Source organism: Akebia trifoliata, chromosome 2, assembly GCF_017979445.1.
Source record: "Akebia trifoliata isolate Shusen 1 chromosome 2, ASM1797944v1, whole genome shotgun sequence".
Lineage (NCBI taxonomy): Eukaryota > Viridiplantae > Streptophyta > Magnoliopsida > Ranunculales > Lardizabalaceae > Akebia > Akebia trifoliata.
The window spans coordinates 3,902,138-3,923,133 of record NC_141376.1 but is presented as its reverse complement, the minus strand read 5'-3'; the positions used below and the strand labels follow the sequence as shown (position 1 = coordinate 3,923,133).

The window sequence follows — 20,996 nt, the reverse complement described above, 5'->3', positions numbered from 1 at the left end:
GGTTTCGCTAAAAGGAACTACTTATTGGATCCAAAATACGTAGAGTGAGGGGAATTAGTTTGATTATTCTGTATAATTTGTTGTGTAGATCACAAGATTTTGAGATTCTATCTTCTAACAAGGAACCTATCAATCTCACTCTGCCACTTTAGTTATGGTTTCAATTAGAAGTATAACAAATAAACAAGTAACGAAAGCTTAGCACTATGAATATAGGTTCAACAATTGTTTTTGACTTCTTTTACTCGTGAATCTTCTATCCATTTAAAGAGAATAACCTCAAAGTTGTACCTCACATCGCACAGCCTGACATTAAAGTGTGTAAGAACCATAGATGATTTTCGTTGAGATACTAATAAAAAAGCATCTATGATTCCTACATACTTTCATGTCAGCTTACATACTTTTCACATAAATGTAAAAATTGATTTTTCACTTCATTTGTAGCATAAATGCATGGCCTTCGTTTTAAAACAACAAACCTTCCACAAATCTTTTATTTTTCATTTGGTAGACTTATAAGCATTGGTTGAGTTGATGTTTAGGATCATCTGTGGTAAAGATTCAAGTTATCAGGATCACATGGAGAATCTTTGATCCAATCCATAATGCACCTCCCACAAACACCACCATGGGTGTGTTCCCCCCTACTACATACACTTGCGAGGTTGGTCACATCCAATGGGATGAGCAACATGTACAATATATAATGGCTTTAATAAGAAGAAGAGCATACAAAACCACAAAGCTTAATTCACTCCCCTTGAACCAAAATACAAAAAAGTTCTTAAGGAAACAAACTTGATGATTAAGGTCATCTGAGACTCTGGCCCATCTAAGGCTCCCAATGCAAGAAATGGAATTGTTCAACTTGTAGGGTAATTCGAGGATTCTTAAAGGAAAACTACTTGGAAGAGCCTAGTTATCTGTATTCCAATCCGTTTTAGGTTTTGGATGGACTATAAAAGTAAATGTGTACGAACAGAGTTGTAAATTTTTGTTTTTAATAATAAGATAGGTTTTAAAAATAGCACTTTCAGTAACTGTAGTGTAGCGGTGAGAATTCCACGTTGTGGTTGTGGAGACCTGGGCTCGAATCTCAGCAACAACAATTAATTTTTCTTTTTAAATATATTTTTAATGCAACTCTACAAGTGAGTTATTGAAGTTGGAGTGCATATCCTCTACACCAAGCGACGACTAATATTAAGCAAGACCACATCACGTTAGCCACGTGGCACTCTTGGGTCCATTATCCCATGTGTGGGTGGATCAAACATTTGTGGGAAGTGGGCCCAAAAGAGTAAGATAATGTACTCACAATCAACATTAATAATTCTTCACAACTTTCAGGCTTGGGGTGCTCCAAAATTCCACTAAGGACACCCAAAAGAATGGTAGTACCCACAGATACAACTATATAGCTCATCAAATAGCTAGTTTGTTAGTAGCTAATACACGCATTCAATGAGGAAACAGAATGGAAACAACAGGTAGGATATGCTCTTACTTCAGTATTCATCGTAATCACTCTTATACTGACTCCATCTATGGAGATCATCCTCGCTGTCATGTGACTTCACCGGACTATGAACTACAGGAACCTCTGGTTCCACATTATTAACCACATCTTCGTCCTTCCATTCGGATTTTGATACTTCTTCCTGAAAGCATGCGACATGCAAACAATAAGACCCAAAAAATTAATTTCATACACATGAGTCATGAATAGAGTTATCCACCCAGAGAAAATACACAGAATCAACCAAAGAATGGGGTTTGAGATTCTATGGAGCTAGAGCCATAAATCTGTGCTTCTCCATGGTACCTTTGGTGCACATGTGTGGTGGCAAGGGCTGAACCTCGGCGGGTCGGAGGGTAAACCCAGGCTCAACCCAACTTGCAGAACCCCCAACCAGAGCTTGAGTTTCTAAAATCGGGTTAGCCTGAGTTAGGTAATTTTGGGTGGGTTGGACAGATTCAGCTCATTGAAACACACCCTAAATTCATTTTGATCAGCAAATAAATAGTATAACTTAAACAAGAAATAACACATTGAATACAAAATCATTAGTAAATAAAATCGCATACAACCTCCAAATCCATCATTGAAAGAATATTTAAACAAATCATACTAAACCAAAGCCCACATCAATAATATCTAATAGTCCACAGACCATAATAATAAGATAAAATAAAAAACTAAATTGAATAAAATTCATGATGATGCTTCCCTTCATTTCTTAGTCCTTAATGTCAATACCATTAATAAAATGACTCTTCATCTTCAAGAAATCTATGCATACTATATAAAGCAATGGACTCAAATAGAAAGAAAAGACAAAAAAGATTTTTTTTCTTAGTTATAGGAAGAAATAATTTAAAAAATATACAACTAATATGGAATATTTATATATTAGCATATAACATCGGGTTCAAGTTGAGTTGGGTTGCCCGAACCCTCAAGCCGAATTGAGATTAGGTTGAGATATTCTAACCCAAGCTCAACTCATCATCTACATAACTCAGCCCAGGCTTGCCATCAATCGGGTTGAGCCCAGGTTGAGTTCAGGCCAAACCACCCAAGTTGCAGCCCTAGTGGTGGCAGTGGTTGGGGTGGAGCTAGACCATGTCAAACACCAACCCCACTAAGAAAATCAGTATGATCTCGAGGGTCCACACAAATAAACAATAGTGTGAAAAATCTAGTAAATAAGTATCAAAGAGTAACCCATATAGAAAAGAAAGAATAAATGATAAAAAGAGTACATTTGTTTCGGGAGTGACCTCCTCATCGCCAGTCACATTGATGGACTCCACGTTTTCCTCTGCCTGAGCAGCAGCAGCTTGTTGAAGTCGCTCGATCACCAGTTCAAAATGGGAATGATCTACAAAAGAGTGAAGAGAGAGAAGGGAATTTTATATCAATGTTTCTAAACTTATTTTTTTTTATAAGTGTAATATATTGATAAAGAAGAGAAAACCAAGTACAATGAGGCCGAGGAAGCCTCTCAAAGAGCTACAAAACAATGAAAAGCTAAAGCATCAAAGATTACATAAAGAGTTCCATCTAAAGACAAAGTCATCAAAAGTTGTCCCCTTAAACTCTATGTTCTGTTTCGACCATAAGTACAACAAGCCCAAGATCTCCAAGAAGCTGCCATGAGCGCTTCTCATCTTACTATTGAAGACCCTATTATTTCTTTCACTCCAAACCCCCCAAGTTCACATATATCATTCAAAGTGAAACCACCAACTTAAAAACTAGTTAGCTATCTTCTTTGACTCATAACGTGAGCTAGCAACTGATGCATCACTGCATATACAAGAGACTCCTCACTTCATTAGAACGGGAAAATGTTCATAGACAATAATGTCATAATATCCTGCTTCTACAAACAACTAAAAGCAATTGCAATGGTGAAAAGTTAAACTCAGGGGTACTAGTCCATAGTTTTTGTTGCTCTATCTTCTTTTCCTTTTCGCCAAATGGAATAAGGCACATAGAGCATGTGAGAATAAAAACAATATTTGATAATTCAAAACCAAATATTGATTTTAATAAACTATTCGACATTCATCTGATTTCACTGCATTCTTTAGATTGGTTAGACTAAACATGACAATGGTCCACAATTTTTTATTTTTTTATATTTTGCATAGGCAATTACCAAAGGGTGGTGTTCATCCCCCAAAATAGGTGGACATGTACTTCTCTGTCATTGTCAGACACCCATCACAATGTCTTTTGCTCATTAACGGCATATTTAGGAATCGAAAGCAAACTGCCATTTGAACCTTGCTTGGTGGGAAGAACATGGGCCACACGACTTGGGCAATGGCCTCTCTTTTCTACCTTGTGAACATTTTTATGATTAACTATGTTCCAGCAGAGAAATAAAAAACGTTTGTCTGCCCAGCACATTTTGGCTTGAAAATAACTCTACCCAAACATGGCCTAATGATAGAAAATGCAGAAATTACCAAAATCTAATTAATAGCGTAATACTAAAATATTTCAACTCAAATTCAGTTAGACAAGACACCAAAAGGACGAGGAATAAACTTTAGGAGGGGAGGTAGGAAGAAACTTTAGAAGATCACTCCCAGAAGGTATTACTTACCCTTAGAACGATTAGTTAAAGCATCAGAAAGCTTCAAAGGATGTTGACGTTCTTCCTTTTTATACTTCAATTTCACTTGATGCCGTGTTCGACCAGGGAATAGCTGTTGTATCATTGCAAAATCTGTTCCAAACTGCCGAACAGCCTGCCAAAAAGATAAATCAAATAAATGTGTTAAAGAACTTCATGGAAAATTCAAATTGGTTCGGTCTTCACTGAATTACAAACTCCACACTGAAATATTTCCTTGTTCTCATTTTCTAGATTTAGTCTTTATTTAAGAAACAACCAGTTATATATGAATATGTACACAAATTCTACCTCAAAGAACAATTCTGTATCTTGTTTCGACCATCTTTCCTTGGGTGTTCTATCCATAAAGGAATGGTAATTCAGTTTAAAGGAACTTTGTTGAACACCAGCAAATGTTTCTTCATCATCAGGGTTTACAGTTGCTTCTTCATCATCGGGGTTTAGACCTCGCATTGAAGCAAAGGGGTCATCTTCATCATAAGGTGCATCCTGAGTAAAAGAATTACTAACGCTGCATAATAAGAATAAAATATAGTTACACATAGAAACTAATAAATGGAAACTTCAATAAGAAAATGAGCTTGTATCTTATCCATTTTGAACTTTTCAAAATAGTAACATATTTATTTTAAATTGAAAGTTTGTTTACAATGTTCAAGAACACTTTCCTACAATATAAAGCTCTACATGGTAAAAAGCCAGTAGAAAAAGCACAGGGTGAATACAAGTAATGTTAAAAACTTCTTATTCTTCTCCTCTTGATGACTTTCATAAACACAAGTACCAAAGACTAATTGAGTGCACAAGATTTCGATTTCCACACATACCCAAAGGTCAGATTTTCATTTTTTATTTAAAACATGTTAATGGTATATCCCAAAAACCCTACTTCCCCTGGTGATGCTTCTAGCCATTGCCCAGGCACTCCTTTCATGGCGCTCATCTATCAGTAAAATGGCTAACAAGTACAAGTGTGCGGTGCGTGTCACAAACCAGAATGAAAGCAGGTTCCCATTTTACCAAAATATATTTCAGAACTAATTGTGGGTATCACGTCTCCTAGAAATAATACGCATTCCGATACAATAAAATGTCATTATACAGGAAAGCAGTTGTGGGACTATCACATTCAACAACCCTTTAAAATCCCAAAATAATGTTCTTTTCAAGTCAAATGAGCAATGTCTTCCCTTATTGCCCCATTGGTTGATATATTCATGGACATAGACTCAACATTCTTTACAGATCAATTTAGTGGTCAGTTTTTCTGCAATGTAAAAATGGGTCCTGGCCCCCTAAATCTGCTCAATCACCTATTTGAATTTTCCATGAAAAGAAATAAGACAATGATATGCCATGCTTCATTTCCATGGTAGTTTGCAGTCTATAAAAGCAAATCAATCAACAATACCACAACTAATGCAGATAAAAGGTAATTGTAGTTTGTGGACCCTTAGGTAAATATTCCAAATACCTTTGAGTGGGAATAGACTTCTTCGATGCTACTGCATCTTTATTCTGCAAACAAGAACATGAAAGAGTTCAGCAAGACAAGCAGTGACATTGAAACATGCTAATACTAATAGAAATACACATTGCTGGTGAAAACAACGTCGTGATTATTTCTGCTATAAAAAGATTTATAACACAATTAGATATCTTGGGTATGTACCAGCATCCGTTCCTTGGCCTCTGCAAGAAGGATAAGATCCTTAATAATCAACTTTCGGGGATTAATTAGCTCCTCTGGGGTTTCAAGCAAAACCTTGTCCACTAGAAATGTAAAATAGCAATTGAGTGTCAAATGTAGAAAAGACCATATGTCAACTTGTAACATCTGTAAACTCTAATGGATTCAAAGGCACAGGAATCGGAGGTACCTTGTCTTTTGTTTCGTCGAGTAGAATGAGAGAACGTCTTTTTGGGAGGTTCCTTGTCTAATGGGTCTGATCCTTCAGATGCATTTTTACGCCTTTGAACTGTTTTCCCCTTTTCAACTGCTACCTTCTTAGATTTTCTTGGTGCCCTCTTACGGTGGTGAGTTTCTTCTATATATTCATCTTCATCATCACCATTGTCATCTTCATCCATCAGAGAATAGTTGGAGGTCTCAGCATGCAAGTCTCCATTTTCTTGAGTCCCATCTTCCATCTCATCAGCAAGAACAGGACGAGTTGACCTCTTTCTCAGCTGTCTTGATGATTTACCTTCTTCATTCACCTCACCAGATGAAGATATGTGTCTTTTATCCTGAGACCCTTGACAAAGGTCAACATTCTTGGAACGAACCTTATTCACCGTGTCTTCTGATGCTGTTGAAGTTTTTCTTTTCCTAAGCTTCGTACTCTGAGAAACCCAATTGATGAATCTGAATGCTTGGTTTAATATGAAAAAATATGAATAAAAGGTCATAGGAACTAAACAATATTACCTCCTTTCTCAACATTATAGGAACAATTGGGGAATCCACAACCTCAGGAATGGCAGTATTTGAATCCGGAACATCAACGTGCGTCAACTCATCAATCACTAGAAATTCAGAGGAAGGGTCAGTAGGTGCAGAATCAGAGAGCCTCATGGTTTCGAAATCAAAAAAACCATCAGGTGGAAATGCAGGAGTCAAATTGTCATCCAAGTATTCAGTTTCGGGTGGAATTAACCGACTCTCCCCTGCAAAAGAAACAGATTCCCCTGTAAATTGCAAACACATAACTTCACAACTCAAAACAAATAAAAACGGGTGAAATAAATATTGAATTCTATGGGTTTTATTACTTACCAGTAGTGGTGGTGGTGGCCTGAGAAATAAGATTAAGAGATTCCAAGCCAGGAAATGCCTCTGATTCCTAAAAGAAAACAAAATTTGCAACAAAATTTGCCAGGAAAAAATAAAGAAACAGAAATGGGTATGCAAAATTCAAATATTTTACCTCTCTCTCAAGCCTTCCATTATCCATCAAAAGATCTCCATTGTAATAAAAAGTTCCATCCTCTGTGCTGTTTACTGGCACTTTGGACAAAAGATGTTCCGGTGAATTATCAGTTGGTGGAGAGTTACATGCCCTTAAGGTTGAGGGGTCGATAGAAGAAAGAGTTGAAAGGCTATGTCCTTCCTCCAAGTCCTTAGGATGAGAAAAGGAACTCTCCGTGTCAGTTGTAACAGGACGTGATGTGGGAAGTTTGTTTCTAGGTCCACAATTCATTTTGACCTTAGGCTGGAATTTTCTCACAGTACTTGCTGCTAATAAGAAACAACAGATAGTCAGTGAGTGCAATTAAGATAGAATTGCATAAAATCTTCAAATCGGTTAAGAAAGTTCATCACTCACCGTTTGTAGTGGTGGATTGAGAAAGAATATTGTCGAGAGATTCCAAGTCAGAAAAAATATCTGCAGTCTGAGAGTAATAAAATTAATAATGTAAAACTCAAGAAGATAAAATATATATATATATATATATATATATATGTTATGAATCCTTACCTCTCTGGTCATGACATGGTGTGGTAAAACTTCCACTGAATGCAAGACTTCAATGCTATTAATTGACTCTCGATTCTCAGGAGGTTTAGATGGAGAATCTGTTAAAGTGCTATTAGCCAGTATTGTTGTAGGTGTAACTACAGAATGTGAATAATCATTGGAGGCAGTTGTGACTGACTTTTCCTCTGTAACATTGGGAAGAATGGAGGGCACTGTTGGGATCATTTCCTTTCTGGCTCGGGGTTTGGCCTTTGGTTGGAATTTGGCCCCAGCTCGAGCTGCCAAAAAAAGTTCATAATCATCCCTTCTAAGACAAAGATTGAACATCAAAAAATACAAAAGAATATATATTCATGATAATGATTGAAAATATCAGAATACATCGGTTTATATGTATCGGTATCAACCAAGACCGATACTAGACATTGACCCCGAAACATTTAATATTTTAGAAATGTATCAGCTAATACAGAATCGATTTTTTTGAACCATGTACATGTTCAAGATAAACTAGTTACCATTAACACCAGCTGTCTCAGGAAGCATTTCGGGAAAAAGATCCAAATCGAAAACCATGGTGTCTGTATTTCTGATTGCCAACAATGAAATGCTTCAGAAAAAATTCAAATTCTGCGTACCCCTCAGTGTAGAGCAAAAGGAACTGCCAAAAAAGGAAAATGAAAGATTAATAGACGATTTTCCAATGAGTTTTCCAAATTATTTTTTAAGGAAATTGTTCAAGAGTTGATTTATTCATGGAAACTCATGTATAACATTTCTTCTTAAAAAGATCATATACCCATCAATGAATATGTCCTGACACTGCTTGTTATAGGCTGACATTTAACTGGCTACTAAGTGATACCTACCATGAAATGAAAATCATACCTCATACTTACAAAATGGATTGGAGTGAACACACATCAATAAGTAGAAAAACAATTATAACTGAGTGTAGTTGGTATCGAATTCCAACCCACATTTTTCTTTTCAATTGGTAAGCCTGTTTTTAATGAGATCAGTAACTCAGTGATGGTGGGAATGGTATTCACCCATAGACTTTACCAACTAAGTTAGTTGGCACCTACATAGTACCCATTTGGAAAGGCGTTCTCAGAGTACTAAGCTTAGGAAATATAATTGATACATGGATTTTTCATATTAGCAAAAGCTTGATAAAACCCATATTTTGTCAAGGTATCCCAATGAACAAGATTATATTCTCATAATCTGGATTTTTTTTTTTTTTTTTTTGGTCAAGACATTCTCACTTTTTAGATCATTGGTCTTCATTGTACCAATCAAACCATCTTAATCTACTTTCTTTCATTTTATCTTCTTTTGAGGATATGCTAGTCAGAACCCAAGAATTAATAACAAAATAAAGAAGGAAAAAAAAAAAAAGTATTTTTTTTTTCTCTCAAAAACTGTATAAAGAGTCAGATGGGTACTCATTACCCAACCCTTACTCCTATTTAACTGTATAAAAAAGTAGGGATCATAACACAATAAATTACTCATTGAGTGGTCCTAAACAATATCATCAAGGATCATCAACAAACAAATTGAAAAAAATAAAAAATAAAAATAAAAATAACAAGAAGAATAAGAAAAATAAAAAGAATAAAAATAAGGGGAAATTACTTGCAGTCTCGTCGATTGCTACTTAGTGATTTGGAAATAGCAGAGCTCTATCCACGACGCCTCCGTCTTCCCCCGCTTCTTGTCCAAGTTCTTACTCTTTTTACCTATTTCCCCTATGGGTTTAAAACCTGGGCCCCCGGATCGGATTGAAGCAAACCGTTTCCGGTTTGACTCGCCCGCTTGATCCGATTCGAAATCAAACCCTATAAAATCGTTAGGAAGCTGTGAGTGTTAATTGGGGTGCAAGTTAATTCGGTTCAAACCGAGAACCGAACCAAACCGTGTGTTTTGGATTGGTTTGGTTCGGTTTCGGATTGTAAAAGTGAAAACCGATAGGTTCGGTTCGGTTATCGGTTCAGACTTAATGAAAAACCGAACCTAACCGAAAACCGAACCAATAGTTTTTTTTAATATAAATTATTATTTTTTCATTTTAAAAACCTAACTACCCTCTCTCTCTCTCTGTCGTTTCTCAGTTTTCTCTTACAGCTGCGGCTGCGCGCTGCCGGCTGCCGGTTGTTCTGAACTCCGGCGGGAGGTCGGTCTCTCTCTCTCTCTCTCTCTCTCTCTCTCTCTCTCTCCTTTCTCAGTTTTCTCTTACAGCTGCGGGCTGCGCGCTGCCGGCTACTGGTTGTTCTCAACTCCGGCGGGAGGTCTCTCTGTCGTTTCTCAGTTTTCTCTTACAGCTACGGGCTGCCGGCTGCCGGCTGCTGGCTGTTTTCAACTTCGGCGGGAGGTCGGTCTCTCTCTCTCGACTGCCAGCGTGCGGCTAGGGTTAGTGGCTGCGGGCTCTCTCAACTCCGACGGCCGACAGGTCGCCTCTCCGTCTCTCTCTCTCTCTCATTAGTCGACTCTTACAGGTGAGGGCTGCGGGCTGCAACTGGTCTCTTCTTCCATCCTTCTTCTTCTCTCCTTCCTCCATTAGTAATGGCGGAGGCGACAATTGGTTATCTCCATCTGTTATGCCTAACGAAGGTATTTTCCATTATTTTATTAATTAATTTGTGTATTTTTTTTTTAACCCATGGAACCTAACCGAACCAAACCGAATTAAGGTCGGCTTGGGTTGTTTTGGTTCTAGATCAAATCGATTCGGTTCTGGTTCTTATATAATAGAACCAATCTTGATCGGTTCGATTTTGATTTTGCTCTAAACCGAACCAACCCGAATCAAGTTGCACCTAAGTATTGATACCACGACTTCATTTTAAAACCAACTTCACGCGCTTTAAAAATATTGTTAAAGCTGTACTAAGCTACTAATTATTTACTTTAAAAATATTACATAATAAAAGAAAAGTTTCAAAGAACACCTTAACAAAAAAAAAAAAACAAAATATTTTGAGAATTTTTATTAACACACGAAACTTTTTTTTATAATACATAATTAATGAATTAAATTCATTAGATGGGTTGCAATAATTTTTTGTTTTTTTCAAAAAATTACTAAGGGTATGTTTGATTGCATGAAAAGTCACTTTCCATGGAATTTGAAATCCATGGAAAATTAGTTATGGAAAATAGGTAGGGTTGGAAAATCAAATTCCATTGTTTGATTTCACTTGGATAAAATCATGGAAAATTATGAGAAAAAAAAGAGGAGGAGGAAGAAGATGAGAGGAGGGCGAGAGGAAGAAGAAGATGACGAGGAAGAAGAAGAGGGAGGGGGGAGGATGTGGTGACGGTGGCGACGAAGGTGGTGGCGGCGACGACGGAAGTAAGTGAGGAAGATGGGGGGAGAACGTAGTGGTGGTGGAGGTGGCGGAAGATGTGAGGGATGAAGAAGAAGGAGAAGAAGAAAAAGAAGAAAAAGAAGAAGAGAGAGAGAGAAGGTGGTCGGAGATGGAGTCGACGGCGATGACGACGACGACGAGGTTAGTGTAATGGTGGTGGTGGTAGGGAAGAATTGATGATGGAAAATATGAGTGGATTTCATTTTTTCACCCATATGAGTAGGAAAGTGAAATCCATGATTTAGTGGACTTTTTGAATGGGGTGGAAAATGAATTTCCATTTCCATGTGCAATCAAACACTTGAAAAATGTGATTTTCCATGAAAATTGATTTTCCACCCTATTTTCCATGTGCAATCAAACATACCCTAAAAGTACTCTAGTGGAGAAACTTCTTTCTATATAGTCTCTAAGTTTTGGACGATCTGTTAATAGTCCACTAAGTAAATTTTTCTTTTCTTAATAGTCCATGGAGCTCATCTCACATTGTAATATTTTTTAAATACCCGAACTACCATTTTTCTCATATTCTGTACATAATTAGATTTTCCAATGGCGGCTGCAATCATTTTTAATGATTTTCTATCGTGAATGACAAATGGAGAATGATATATTACTAATTTTGAACATTTTTAGATATATTTTTTTTCAATAATTTATAAATACAAAAATGAAGAACAAAACTATGACATATACATTTTGGGTATTTCAAGAAGATTTACCCAATATCAAAGTCGAAAAACAAAAAAAATTTAAAATCTGGAGCATATTTACAATGTCAAGTTCACTACTTTTTATTATTGAGTTCAACGTTTTTATTATCCAGTTCAACGATAATTAAAAATGACTTAAAAGAGTCAAGTTCATTAATAAATATCGTCTAACTCAAAATATTAATATCAACTATTAATGAATTTGATGATTTTAATTCATGTTTAATTACCTTGAACTCGACAATAAAAATGTGGAACTCAACAATAAAAGTAGGTGAACTAAACAACAACAATTGGTGAACTCGACACTATAAATGTGATCCAAATTTTTTTTTCCAACTTTAATATTGGGTAAATCTTTTCAAAATACACAAAGCATATATCATAGTTGCAAAATGAACAATCAAATCAAAAATTACAATGAAATCATCGAAAAAATTAGAATTTCAACTTTGTTCTTTTTTTTTTTTTTTTTATAAATTGTCAAAATAAAAAAATAAAAAATGTATTCAAAATTAAGAGCATATCATTATCCAATCGCTATTCACGATACAAAATCGTCAAAAATTATCATAATCGTTGTTGACAAATCTAATTATGTGGAGAAGATGAGAGAAAGGGTAGTTCAGGTATTTTAAAAAACATTCCAAGGTAAGATGAAGTACAAGCACTATTAAGAAAAGAAAATTATACTAGATGAACTATTAAGAGACCACTCAAAACTTAAGGACTACTTAGAAAGAAGTCTCCCCACCAGAGTGCTTTAAGTAATGTTTCCTTGTTTTTTCACCTTGTCACACTATTCTCCGAGAACCCATAACAAATCTTTCGTAATTTTTGCAAATTCTTGCCCCCAAACCCTAAATTCCATTGCCTTTGTGTACTTTGGGGGGGGGGGGGGGACGAAGTTAGCCATAGTCCAAAATAAGGTGGTAGTAAGTGGTAACTACGACAGTGGTGGTTCTTAAGGACTATAAGAGTTGATGACTTGGTGTGGCAATAGATGTTCTTTTATTTTTTATTATATAAAATTTAATAGATGCAACAATTACAAAAACATCAAATTATTATTTTTGCAACAGCAACCAATGTAGAGAGAAGCTGAGATCAACTCATTGAACAATTGCGTTGTCTAGTTCCACCAATAAGAGTGAGATTTAGGACTGTTAACGGCCCATTCTTTGGCCCAACATGAATTGGGCTTGGATAGTGTACCACTTACTAGGCCTATTTAGATATCGGGCTGTGCTAGGCCATGAATGCCAGAGGTGCCCATTGACAGCCCAGTAGAAAAAGCATAGCGCCCAGTCACAGATGACAAAGTTAACTCCCCAAGAGGATTATTTGAAGGGCGCGTTTGCTTCTTTTTATTTGAAGAAGCAAAGTAACCATAGATTGTAATGCTTAAGACTGATAAACTTGGTATTTTCTAACTAATTATGAGAAATCCTTGACCTTGGTCTTCATACTGAGATTGACAAAAATTACCCTCATCTTCAACTAAAACCAAAAAACTTTTGATTCTATAATATTAAAAAAAAAAAAAAAACACCTCTGCAACCTATATGGTAAATTATTTTTAACCTATTCCGCCCCATCTTCAATCCACCTCTTCAACTGCTCCACAAAACCCTTGATTTTTCTACCCAAAATCTCTAATTTTCAACTTGTTGAGGAAGAAGCCATAAATGGGAAATGTTGTGGTTGTCTTTAATAGCATGTGAAAAGATAGAGTCGTGCTATAGATGCTTTTCACCGAGATAAGAACTATAGATGCTTTTCACCGAGATATTCTAAAAGATAATTGGGGATCAAGAGCATTAATAAGAGAGATTTTCTTTTTTAAATGTGATTGCAAGGCTGGCTAGGGTTTATTATTTAAGGAACGCTTCAAGTGTCTGGCCCTTTGTAGGAAGTTCGATAAGGAAACAACATCTTGTAGTAATACCATCTATCCTCCTCTCGTCTTTGCTTCGCTGACCTCTCAACCTAGCTTCACATCGATTTGAATTTTGAAGTAAACTCATTTCCTATGTTTTATTACTCCCACCTCTAGGGCTTGCATATATAATAATTTAGACCATCCCAATCCAACAATACATTGGATCATTCTAAATATGAAGATCATTGACACTAAAAATCAGTATATTTTAAATTTATTACTTATAACAAAAAGTATCTTAAATTAACGGTTGAAATGAACAATTTAAAATAAACTTAGGCTTTGTATGATTATTTTTTCCCAGATGTCTGATAACTCTATGGTTGCACCACAATAATTTCTCGAAAATAATGGAAAAACATCAGCCAAATAACTGAATTTAACTGGAAAACTCATTTCAGTATTCTTAACTCTCCAAATAAAAATTTTATAGGAAAAGTCGTGGAAAAAAAATTGCGGGAAAACTTTTCTAAGCAGCTGTACAGGGCCTTAAAAGAGTACTATTCTAATAAAACTACCATGATACTGTTAATACTCGAGGCTTGTAACTTAATTTCAATTTATCTAGACTATTATCATCAGATAAAATTAACACAATAAAATTACAATAGAGAGTAAATGGTGAAGATAACTTTTACATGTTTCCAACCAAGATATCTCTGAATGTCTAGACACAGTAAAGCCATCTAAACATATACTTTATATGTGCCATGTCATGTCTCCATATCGAGATCCATCAACTGGTTTGATTGAACGTTCTCTATAAAAGCTTTGTGAATGATTACATCATAAAAATTCCTCAAGAGTATTTAAAAGATGACAAATATGGTATCTTTCAGACATTGAATGGCAACAAAACCTAGTTAAGACGTTCAGAAGAAATTTAAGGAGAGAGAACGAGACTACCTTCCTTGCCTGAGGATATGTCTAGCACTTGTAAAAGTCGAAGGTGCTAAAAAAGATGAGCGGTCGTGATGTAACTGAACCAAGATAAAAACTTGGGGTATTTATCGATTCCTTAGATCCCGCTGAAAAAACAGTGAATTATCAGGAAAAATATACTTACTTGCCAGGGGACATAGCTATCTTTTCCATCCAAATGACACATCAAACTTATCATACCGCTAAGTTTTAATAGCAACAACAACAATAAAAAGATAAACAAAAATTCTCACCCTTGGTCCACGATCAGCCACTTGTGGCCGTCTACTAGCCATTGTGTCTGGTTGTTGTATCATCTGTGGACTATCATGCTTGTAGAAAGCTTGCAGAGCTCTCACAAAGAATGGTCGCACTATATTTACTTCCATTGCAGATAGATTTTTTAGCTGCAATTCATAGAGTTAGATAAGGCGAGGCATAGAAATGACAGGGAAGACATAACTTCTATTGGGATATATAGCATTATATGGGACATTCTTAAGGATTAACCATGTGTAAAATGTGTAGACTGGAACAGGTAGTTCTAATAACACATATCAGATAGATTAGATGTGTCAAGCAAAATTGGGACATTAACAAGAATAAAGAATTTCGGACTTCAAAATCTACGTATACAAGCTGGTAAGATGGGCATTCCTCTCTTCACCGAGATGATGGGTTCCTATTAGTCTTAGACAGATGAAGATGAACAGACACTTTGGGTATCCGAAGTAAGAAATAAAACTGACACTAGGTTGCATTCTTGGAAGAAACCCAAGCACCTATCCACCTTAACTGAAAGTTCTGAAACTCAAGTGATGGTACCATCACTCATCAGCGACTAATAAATAACACTAATGTTAAACAAATAGTCAGTAAGGCAAGATAGTCTCCAAAACGCTTTGTGCTGATAAAGTCCACTAAGCCATCAAGGACAGAAAATTCATGGAGAGAGAAAATGAGTATACCTTGACTGCATGTGTCCGAGCGGAAATTGTCTCTAAGCCGGTCTCCACCTTATGAAACCTAACATCTCTAATGTCCTCAATGAGAGACCTCACCTGTAAGAATTTTTTAAATCAAACACAATGCATGAAAGAATTCAAATGCATAAAAAGCAACTAGGCCATAACAGCCTGCAAACTCACCAAATATGTCTCTGGGATGTCATCACGAGCACTGTTGTCAACGAAATTAAGGTTGGTATCAAAGTAATAACAGTGCCAAAAGGCAAAAAAATAAAAATGATTTTCAATACGTACTGGTCAAAGAGAAGCCTTGATATTTCCACGTAATGGAATGGCAGTGGCTGAAATTCTCTAGGAGAGTCTCGCTCTGCTTCCAAGACGTGCGTCAACTTTTCTGCTCCACGAAGCAGAAAATAATAAATGATCGATGCAATCTTTAGTTCCATTAGTAATTTGGTTGATTTTTTTATTGAGTCTGATGAAATTATATCCCGTGTTTCTACTCACATGCAGACACACGAGACATTTTTTGAAACACAGAAGTATCATACACCATTTAAATCCAAAAATACATATAATGGAGATACAACAAACTTTATAGACATGTGGTGATACAACTCATACAAGACACCTCATATCAAAACCCCAACTTCAGGCTTAAATCTATATATAAAAAAAGGATAATATTCTCACTGAAAGGATCTAGAAGAGATTTTCGGAAACGGTATAAGGGAACAAAAATTTGTTAACATACCCCCAAGGAAACAATTTTACATTGTGGAAACATCTTTCTGATAATAGAGTCCACTAAAGCATGTCCTTGTGACTTTTGTGCAGCAGACTGGCATTGCTCAGACCTTAAACTCCCAAATAAACCTTTCCTTCATTTCTAGTTCCAGTGGCACACCAAATTGTTTGAAGAGCCCCCACTCTTCACTGTTTACGGTATATGAAATTTTGAAGTCTTTTCCACATTTCTATTTCCATACCATTTGTTTGTGCAAAATATTGCAATGGTGTCAGATAGAGAAATGCTTCTAGAATTGCCAGAGTTTCACAATCACCAAAAAATAGTAGGAGCTCTAATGATGAACCATTCCATATCTACCATCCAAAACTCCCTAAAGGGCCCTTATGCAATCTCTATGTCTGCTCAATTCAAGTGATCTATGTCGGTCAAGAAAAACTATTATGTGCTTCATTTAGTAGTAGTGTCATATTCTCAACAAACGAAATAAACTGTGGGAAATGTGCTTCATTAAGGAAATCTTCTTTCACCTTATCTCTAACTATCCTAGTGAAACTCTTGAGACCTTATGTCCCAAAGGATACCCCATGTGGAACCAATAGATTGGCGTCAAGAGAAGTAAATTGGCAAGCATAGTGATGATTGACATGCCAAGATCTTCAATGTCAAGATTACAGTACGAAGATTTTAAAAGACTATATGCTATATTTAGACTCTCTTTTTTTTTTTTTAAATAATGATCCCAAGCAATCAAAATTTTGATAAAAGATCACCAAAAAATAATAATTTAAAAAGGCTAGGTTCTATGATGAAGACTTGACCACAAGCATAAGTCACATAATTTTCAAGTAATTAATACAACACCTTGGATTGGGTTCAACGAGATACCATATATGGAACCCATACATTGGCTTCAAGAGAAGTATATTGTCAAACATAATGATGATAGCCATACCAAGATCTTCAACATAGAGACTATGGGATGAAGATTTAGAGATGCCTCTGTGCTATAATTCAACCCATTCTCAAAGATTAAATAATCCCAATCAATACTTCTGATAAAAGTTCAAAAAATAAAGATCAAAGATTTCAAAAGGCTAGATTCTTCGGTAGAGACTAAACCACAAGCATAAGCAACATAATTTTCAGTTAATTAATACAATCTATATAACAGGGAATCATATGAAGGTTTTTAGCTTCAAACACATATAGTGAATTAGAGTTGTTGATTCCAAAAACGCGAAAACAATTTCATTTTTAGATGTTTTACTTCATTTATTTATAAAGTTCTTGCTGTGAGGTTTTCTTCATTTTATCTAAATTGAATATAATAGCAGCTTTTATACATAAATCTTAATCAAAGCATCTCAAAGAAAACTCAAACAACTACACACACACAAAACTCACCCATAGACATCCATTGTGGGGGTCGAATCATGCACTTTCCCCTCTTCTTCAAAGCCACCGCAAGCCACAACGGTACTTCAGTAGCAATTTGTGGGCAAAAAGGCCCAAAATCTCCCTGTCAATGGGTTGAACTAAATATCAGTCCTCTTCAAGATTCAATATCTACAAATCAACAAAAATAATTAAAGAAAAGAAAAAAAGCAGATAATTACGCATATCAAATTCAGAGAATCCATGTTCATGTTCGGAACAATCTCCACAATTTCATCTTCAGCGAGAAACTCTACCTGAAAACTCGTGTTCCATCCAAACAATCATCATTGCTATCCAACATAAAATCGAAAAAATCAAACAAACAAAATTCCAAAGAATAACAACGAAATATTGAAATTCGAAGCTAAATCTAGTTGTAGACTGGGAGATTCGAAAAGCAGATCACAGACCTCCGCTGCTGAGAAGATTGATAGATGTGGATCAGATTGTCCAGCCATTTCAGCAATTTTGACGAATTTAGGGTTACTAAATTCAGATGCGATTCGAACGTAAGCACTCGAAGCTCAAACAAATAAGAATTAGAGAAGAACAAACCGAAGCTCTCTTCGAAATTAAAAAAACTAAAAATAAAACCCTAGTGGCGGGAGCGGGAAACTTGTGCCTGTTATACAGTCTTGAAAACGCCCTCTCTTTTAGAGTAAATTACCATACAACCAACTAGGCTTAAAATGGACCTAAAAGATTACTCTAGCCCATACCGATGACAGATCGCCCAGGCCCAACTTAACCTAAACAATAAACACGTTAGAGTGAAAGAGTTGGGTTTCATCCCAACCCAACCCAACCCAACCATGGACTAATCTGTCCTGATCCAATTGCATTGATTGCTCATTGACTTCATAAGCTTTTAGCTCCGGTTCGTACCAAAATCAGTCTGATTGGTGATTCATAGCCTTTGGATTTGATTTTTATTTTTCCATCATGGGCTTCATGAACATGTCCATAGTGCTGTCAACGGATAGCAATCGTATCGGATAGACCCATATCTGAATTCGATTAAAAAAATATTGGTATCCGAATCCAAATTTGATAATTCCATTCAGTTATGAGATATCCGAATTCGAATAAACATCCCTTTGAGTTTTAACTTGTCTTCTCCAACTAACCCAAATGCTCAGTTATTGAACCCCTAGTTTTGTAGAGCTGATATTGGCATCACAACTTTTACTTATTACGCCCAGTTAAAAATAAAGAAAATAAGTGAATGATTGAGAATAAGTAAAAGTAGGGGTGTCAATAGAAACTCTCTCTTCTTCTTCTTCTTTCCTTCTTTTTTTGTGCCAATAGGCATTTTCAGAAAAACACCAAACTTTTTTGTTCATGGAAACAACAAATTTTTGCCTAAGAGGAAATCCCACCATACTCATTTTCATTATCTAATCGTTGATTAAAATCATATGTTCTTGTCAGGCACTATGATGATATTTGCTTTTTTGACCATTTACATTTCACGCTTTAAAGAAAGTGACCTATCGACTAAAAGATGTCTAATAATGGGGGAATAGTGAATATTGTTAATTGGATATTATATTAAATTTTAAAATTATCAAAGTATCATTGGATAAATCTATTAATACATTCAAAATAATTTATACATATATAGGCCAGGCTCCTCAACTAACTATACGGCCAACTTGTTTTGTCCTATACATGTTCGAAGTTGAAGAATGGGCTGATTTTTCTCCTCACCAAAAATCAGTCCATTTTTCAATTTCTAATCCCCAATTAAAAAGTGGAAGAATTTGGACCGTCCATATTTTTGTAAACCACTTTTGATGGGGTTAGGGCTGATTTTGGTGATGATGATCTCCTCACCATAGAGATGATCCTCGTAAAAAATTACCTCATTCCAAAAAATTTAATCCATATATTCAAAACTAGTCCCTCTATATATATTGTAAAGATTCATGCTGGGGGTGACTTCGTTTCACACTACGCTGACAAGGAGGTTCACACATAACTATAGATGCTTTTCACTCGTATCTTGAAGAAACACATCTATAGCCATCTCGTCAATGCAGTGTGAAACACAGTGAAAAACAAAGTCACTCTAGGATTTTACTGGAAAAAATGATCGTAAGAATAACAAAATCTACAACAATAAAAGAACACTTTACGAATGTTTGGGTCACTGAGGCAATAATTAATCTAGTAAACTTCTTGTATAAATGTAATTATCTATTAAACATAATTAGAATTTATGGCCGATGACAATGCCTCACCAGATTTTAAGGTCTCACTAACATGAATTTTAAAAAAAAGCATGGCCACTTTTTTATAAGGCGCGTTGATGCTAAAAGAAATGGCTTTTTATCTATGTGATTGCTAGACAACCTTCCACTAATACATGATTTAGTGTTTTAATTATGTCTAGAGTAAAGAATAAGGTGACATGGATGTGACTTTACTTCACAACCACAAGAAGGAAAAGAAGATCAAAGTTTTTCTTCTTTTTTTTTTTTTTTTGGCTTAGGTTGGACATCACCTTGTTTGTCATAATATTTAGATAAAAAAAAAAATAAATCAAATTTATAGAATACAAATAATACAATCTTGATTGTATGATAATCATTCATTCGCAATTTGTACGCAGTTGTTATAAAGAGTCGGGTTATCTCATTATTACAAAATAAAGGGAGATTTTATAACTAAGTTGAAAGATGAGGTTTGGAGGGAATTGTTTTAATTTTAAAGGAGAATATAAAGTTTATGGTCTGTCTGATAAAAGAAGATACTTAAAATTACAAAAGGTCATCTTGCATTATATTCCCTATAAAGAACATCACCTATTAATAGAAAAGTATGGATCGACTATCAAAATTGGAGTGGACGAAGCTTAAAGCCTGTGATATCTTCAGCCTTTAAAAATTACATTATATTATCTTATCTGGGGCCGGAAACAGAATCATTTGTATCAACCGTCCTTTTTATATTAATATCACTAGGGGCACGATTATTGAAGTCTAGTAGCGACCCACCAATGAAATATTTATAGAAAAGAGAGGATATCGTGTTGGCCTGTCAATCTACATGCATAAATTCAGCTTGATTTATGATTTTAAGAAGGATTCCCATTTATAATGGATGAGACATATATGACTAATGATTTTCTGACACACACCTCCATCATAAAACCATAAATCATTTGCACAATTCTGTGATGCAAATGTAGGGAGCATCGTATTATCACGATTCAATGTATATTGATCCTTAGTGATGCACAGCAT

General features: G+C 35.6%; 2 protein-coding genes across 7 annotated transcripts; both read right to left on the bottom strand.

The window, feature by feature from the left end:
• Positions 1-1,290: 1,290 nt before the first annotated feature.
• LOC147408888 (uncharacterized) lies at positions 1,291-9,702 on the bottom strand. 6 transcript variants are annotated; one of them, XM_086423329.1, is made up of 14 exons: positions 9,284-9,702; positions 8,158-8,300; positions 7,640-7,917; positions 7,487-7,553; positions 7,088-7,398; positions 6,937-7,003; positions 6,589-6,848; positions 6,038-6,503; positions 5,830-5,930; positions 5,632-5,675; positions 4,446-4,668; positions 4,125-4,269; positions 2,788-2,888; positions 1,291-1,664 (listed from the first exon to the last, which is right to left on the bottom strand). In XM_086423329.1, exons 2-14 carry the CDS (start codon positions 8,213-8,215, stop codon positions 1,512-1,514), a joined length of 2,274 nt encoding a protein of 757 aa, XP_086279455.1. In that variant the 5' UTR covers positions 8,216-8,300; positions 9,284-9,702; the 3' UTR covers positions 1,291-1,511. The 6 variants fall into 6 exon arrangements, with proteins under 6 accessions (XP_086279455.1, XP_086279439.1, XP_086279447.1 ...); XM_086423313.1 differs by having other exon boundaries at positions 2,770-2,888; positions 9,284-9,697; XM_086423321.1 differs by having other exon boundaries at positions 2,770-2,888; positions 7,088-7,395; positions 9,284-9,695.
• A 4,443-nt stretch (positions 9,703-14,145) lies between these two features.
• PSF2 lies at positions 14,146-18,340 on the bottom strand. The gene is made up of 8 exons (XM_086423352.1): positions 18,159-18,340; positions 17,928-18,002; positions 17,716-17,830; positions 15,855-15,954; positions 15,741-15,771; positions 15,561-15,653; positions 14,847-14,999; positions 14,146-14,699 (listed from the first exon to the last, which is right to left on the bottom strand). The coding sequence occupies exons 1-8, from the start codon at positions 18,204-18,206 to the stop codon at positions 14,679-14,681; spliced, it is 636 nt and encodes a 211-aa protein (XP_086279478.1). The 5' UTR covers positions 18,207-18,340; the 3' UTR covers positions 14,146-14,678.
• Between the last annotated feature and the right edge of the window lie 2,656 nt (positions 18,341-20,996).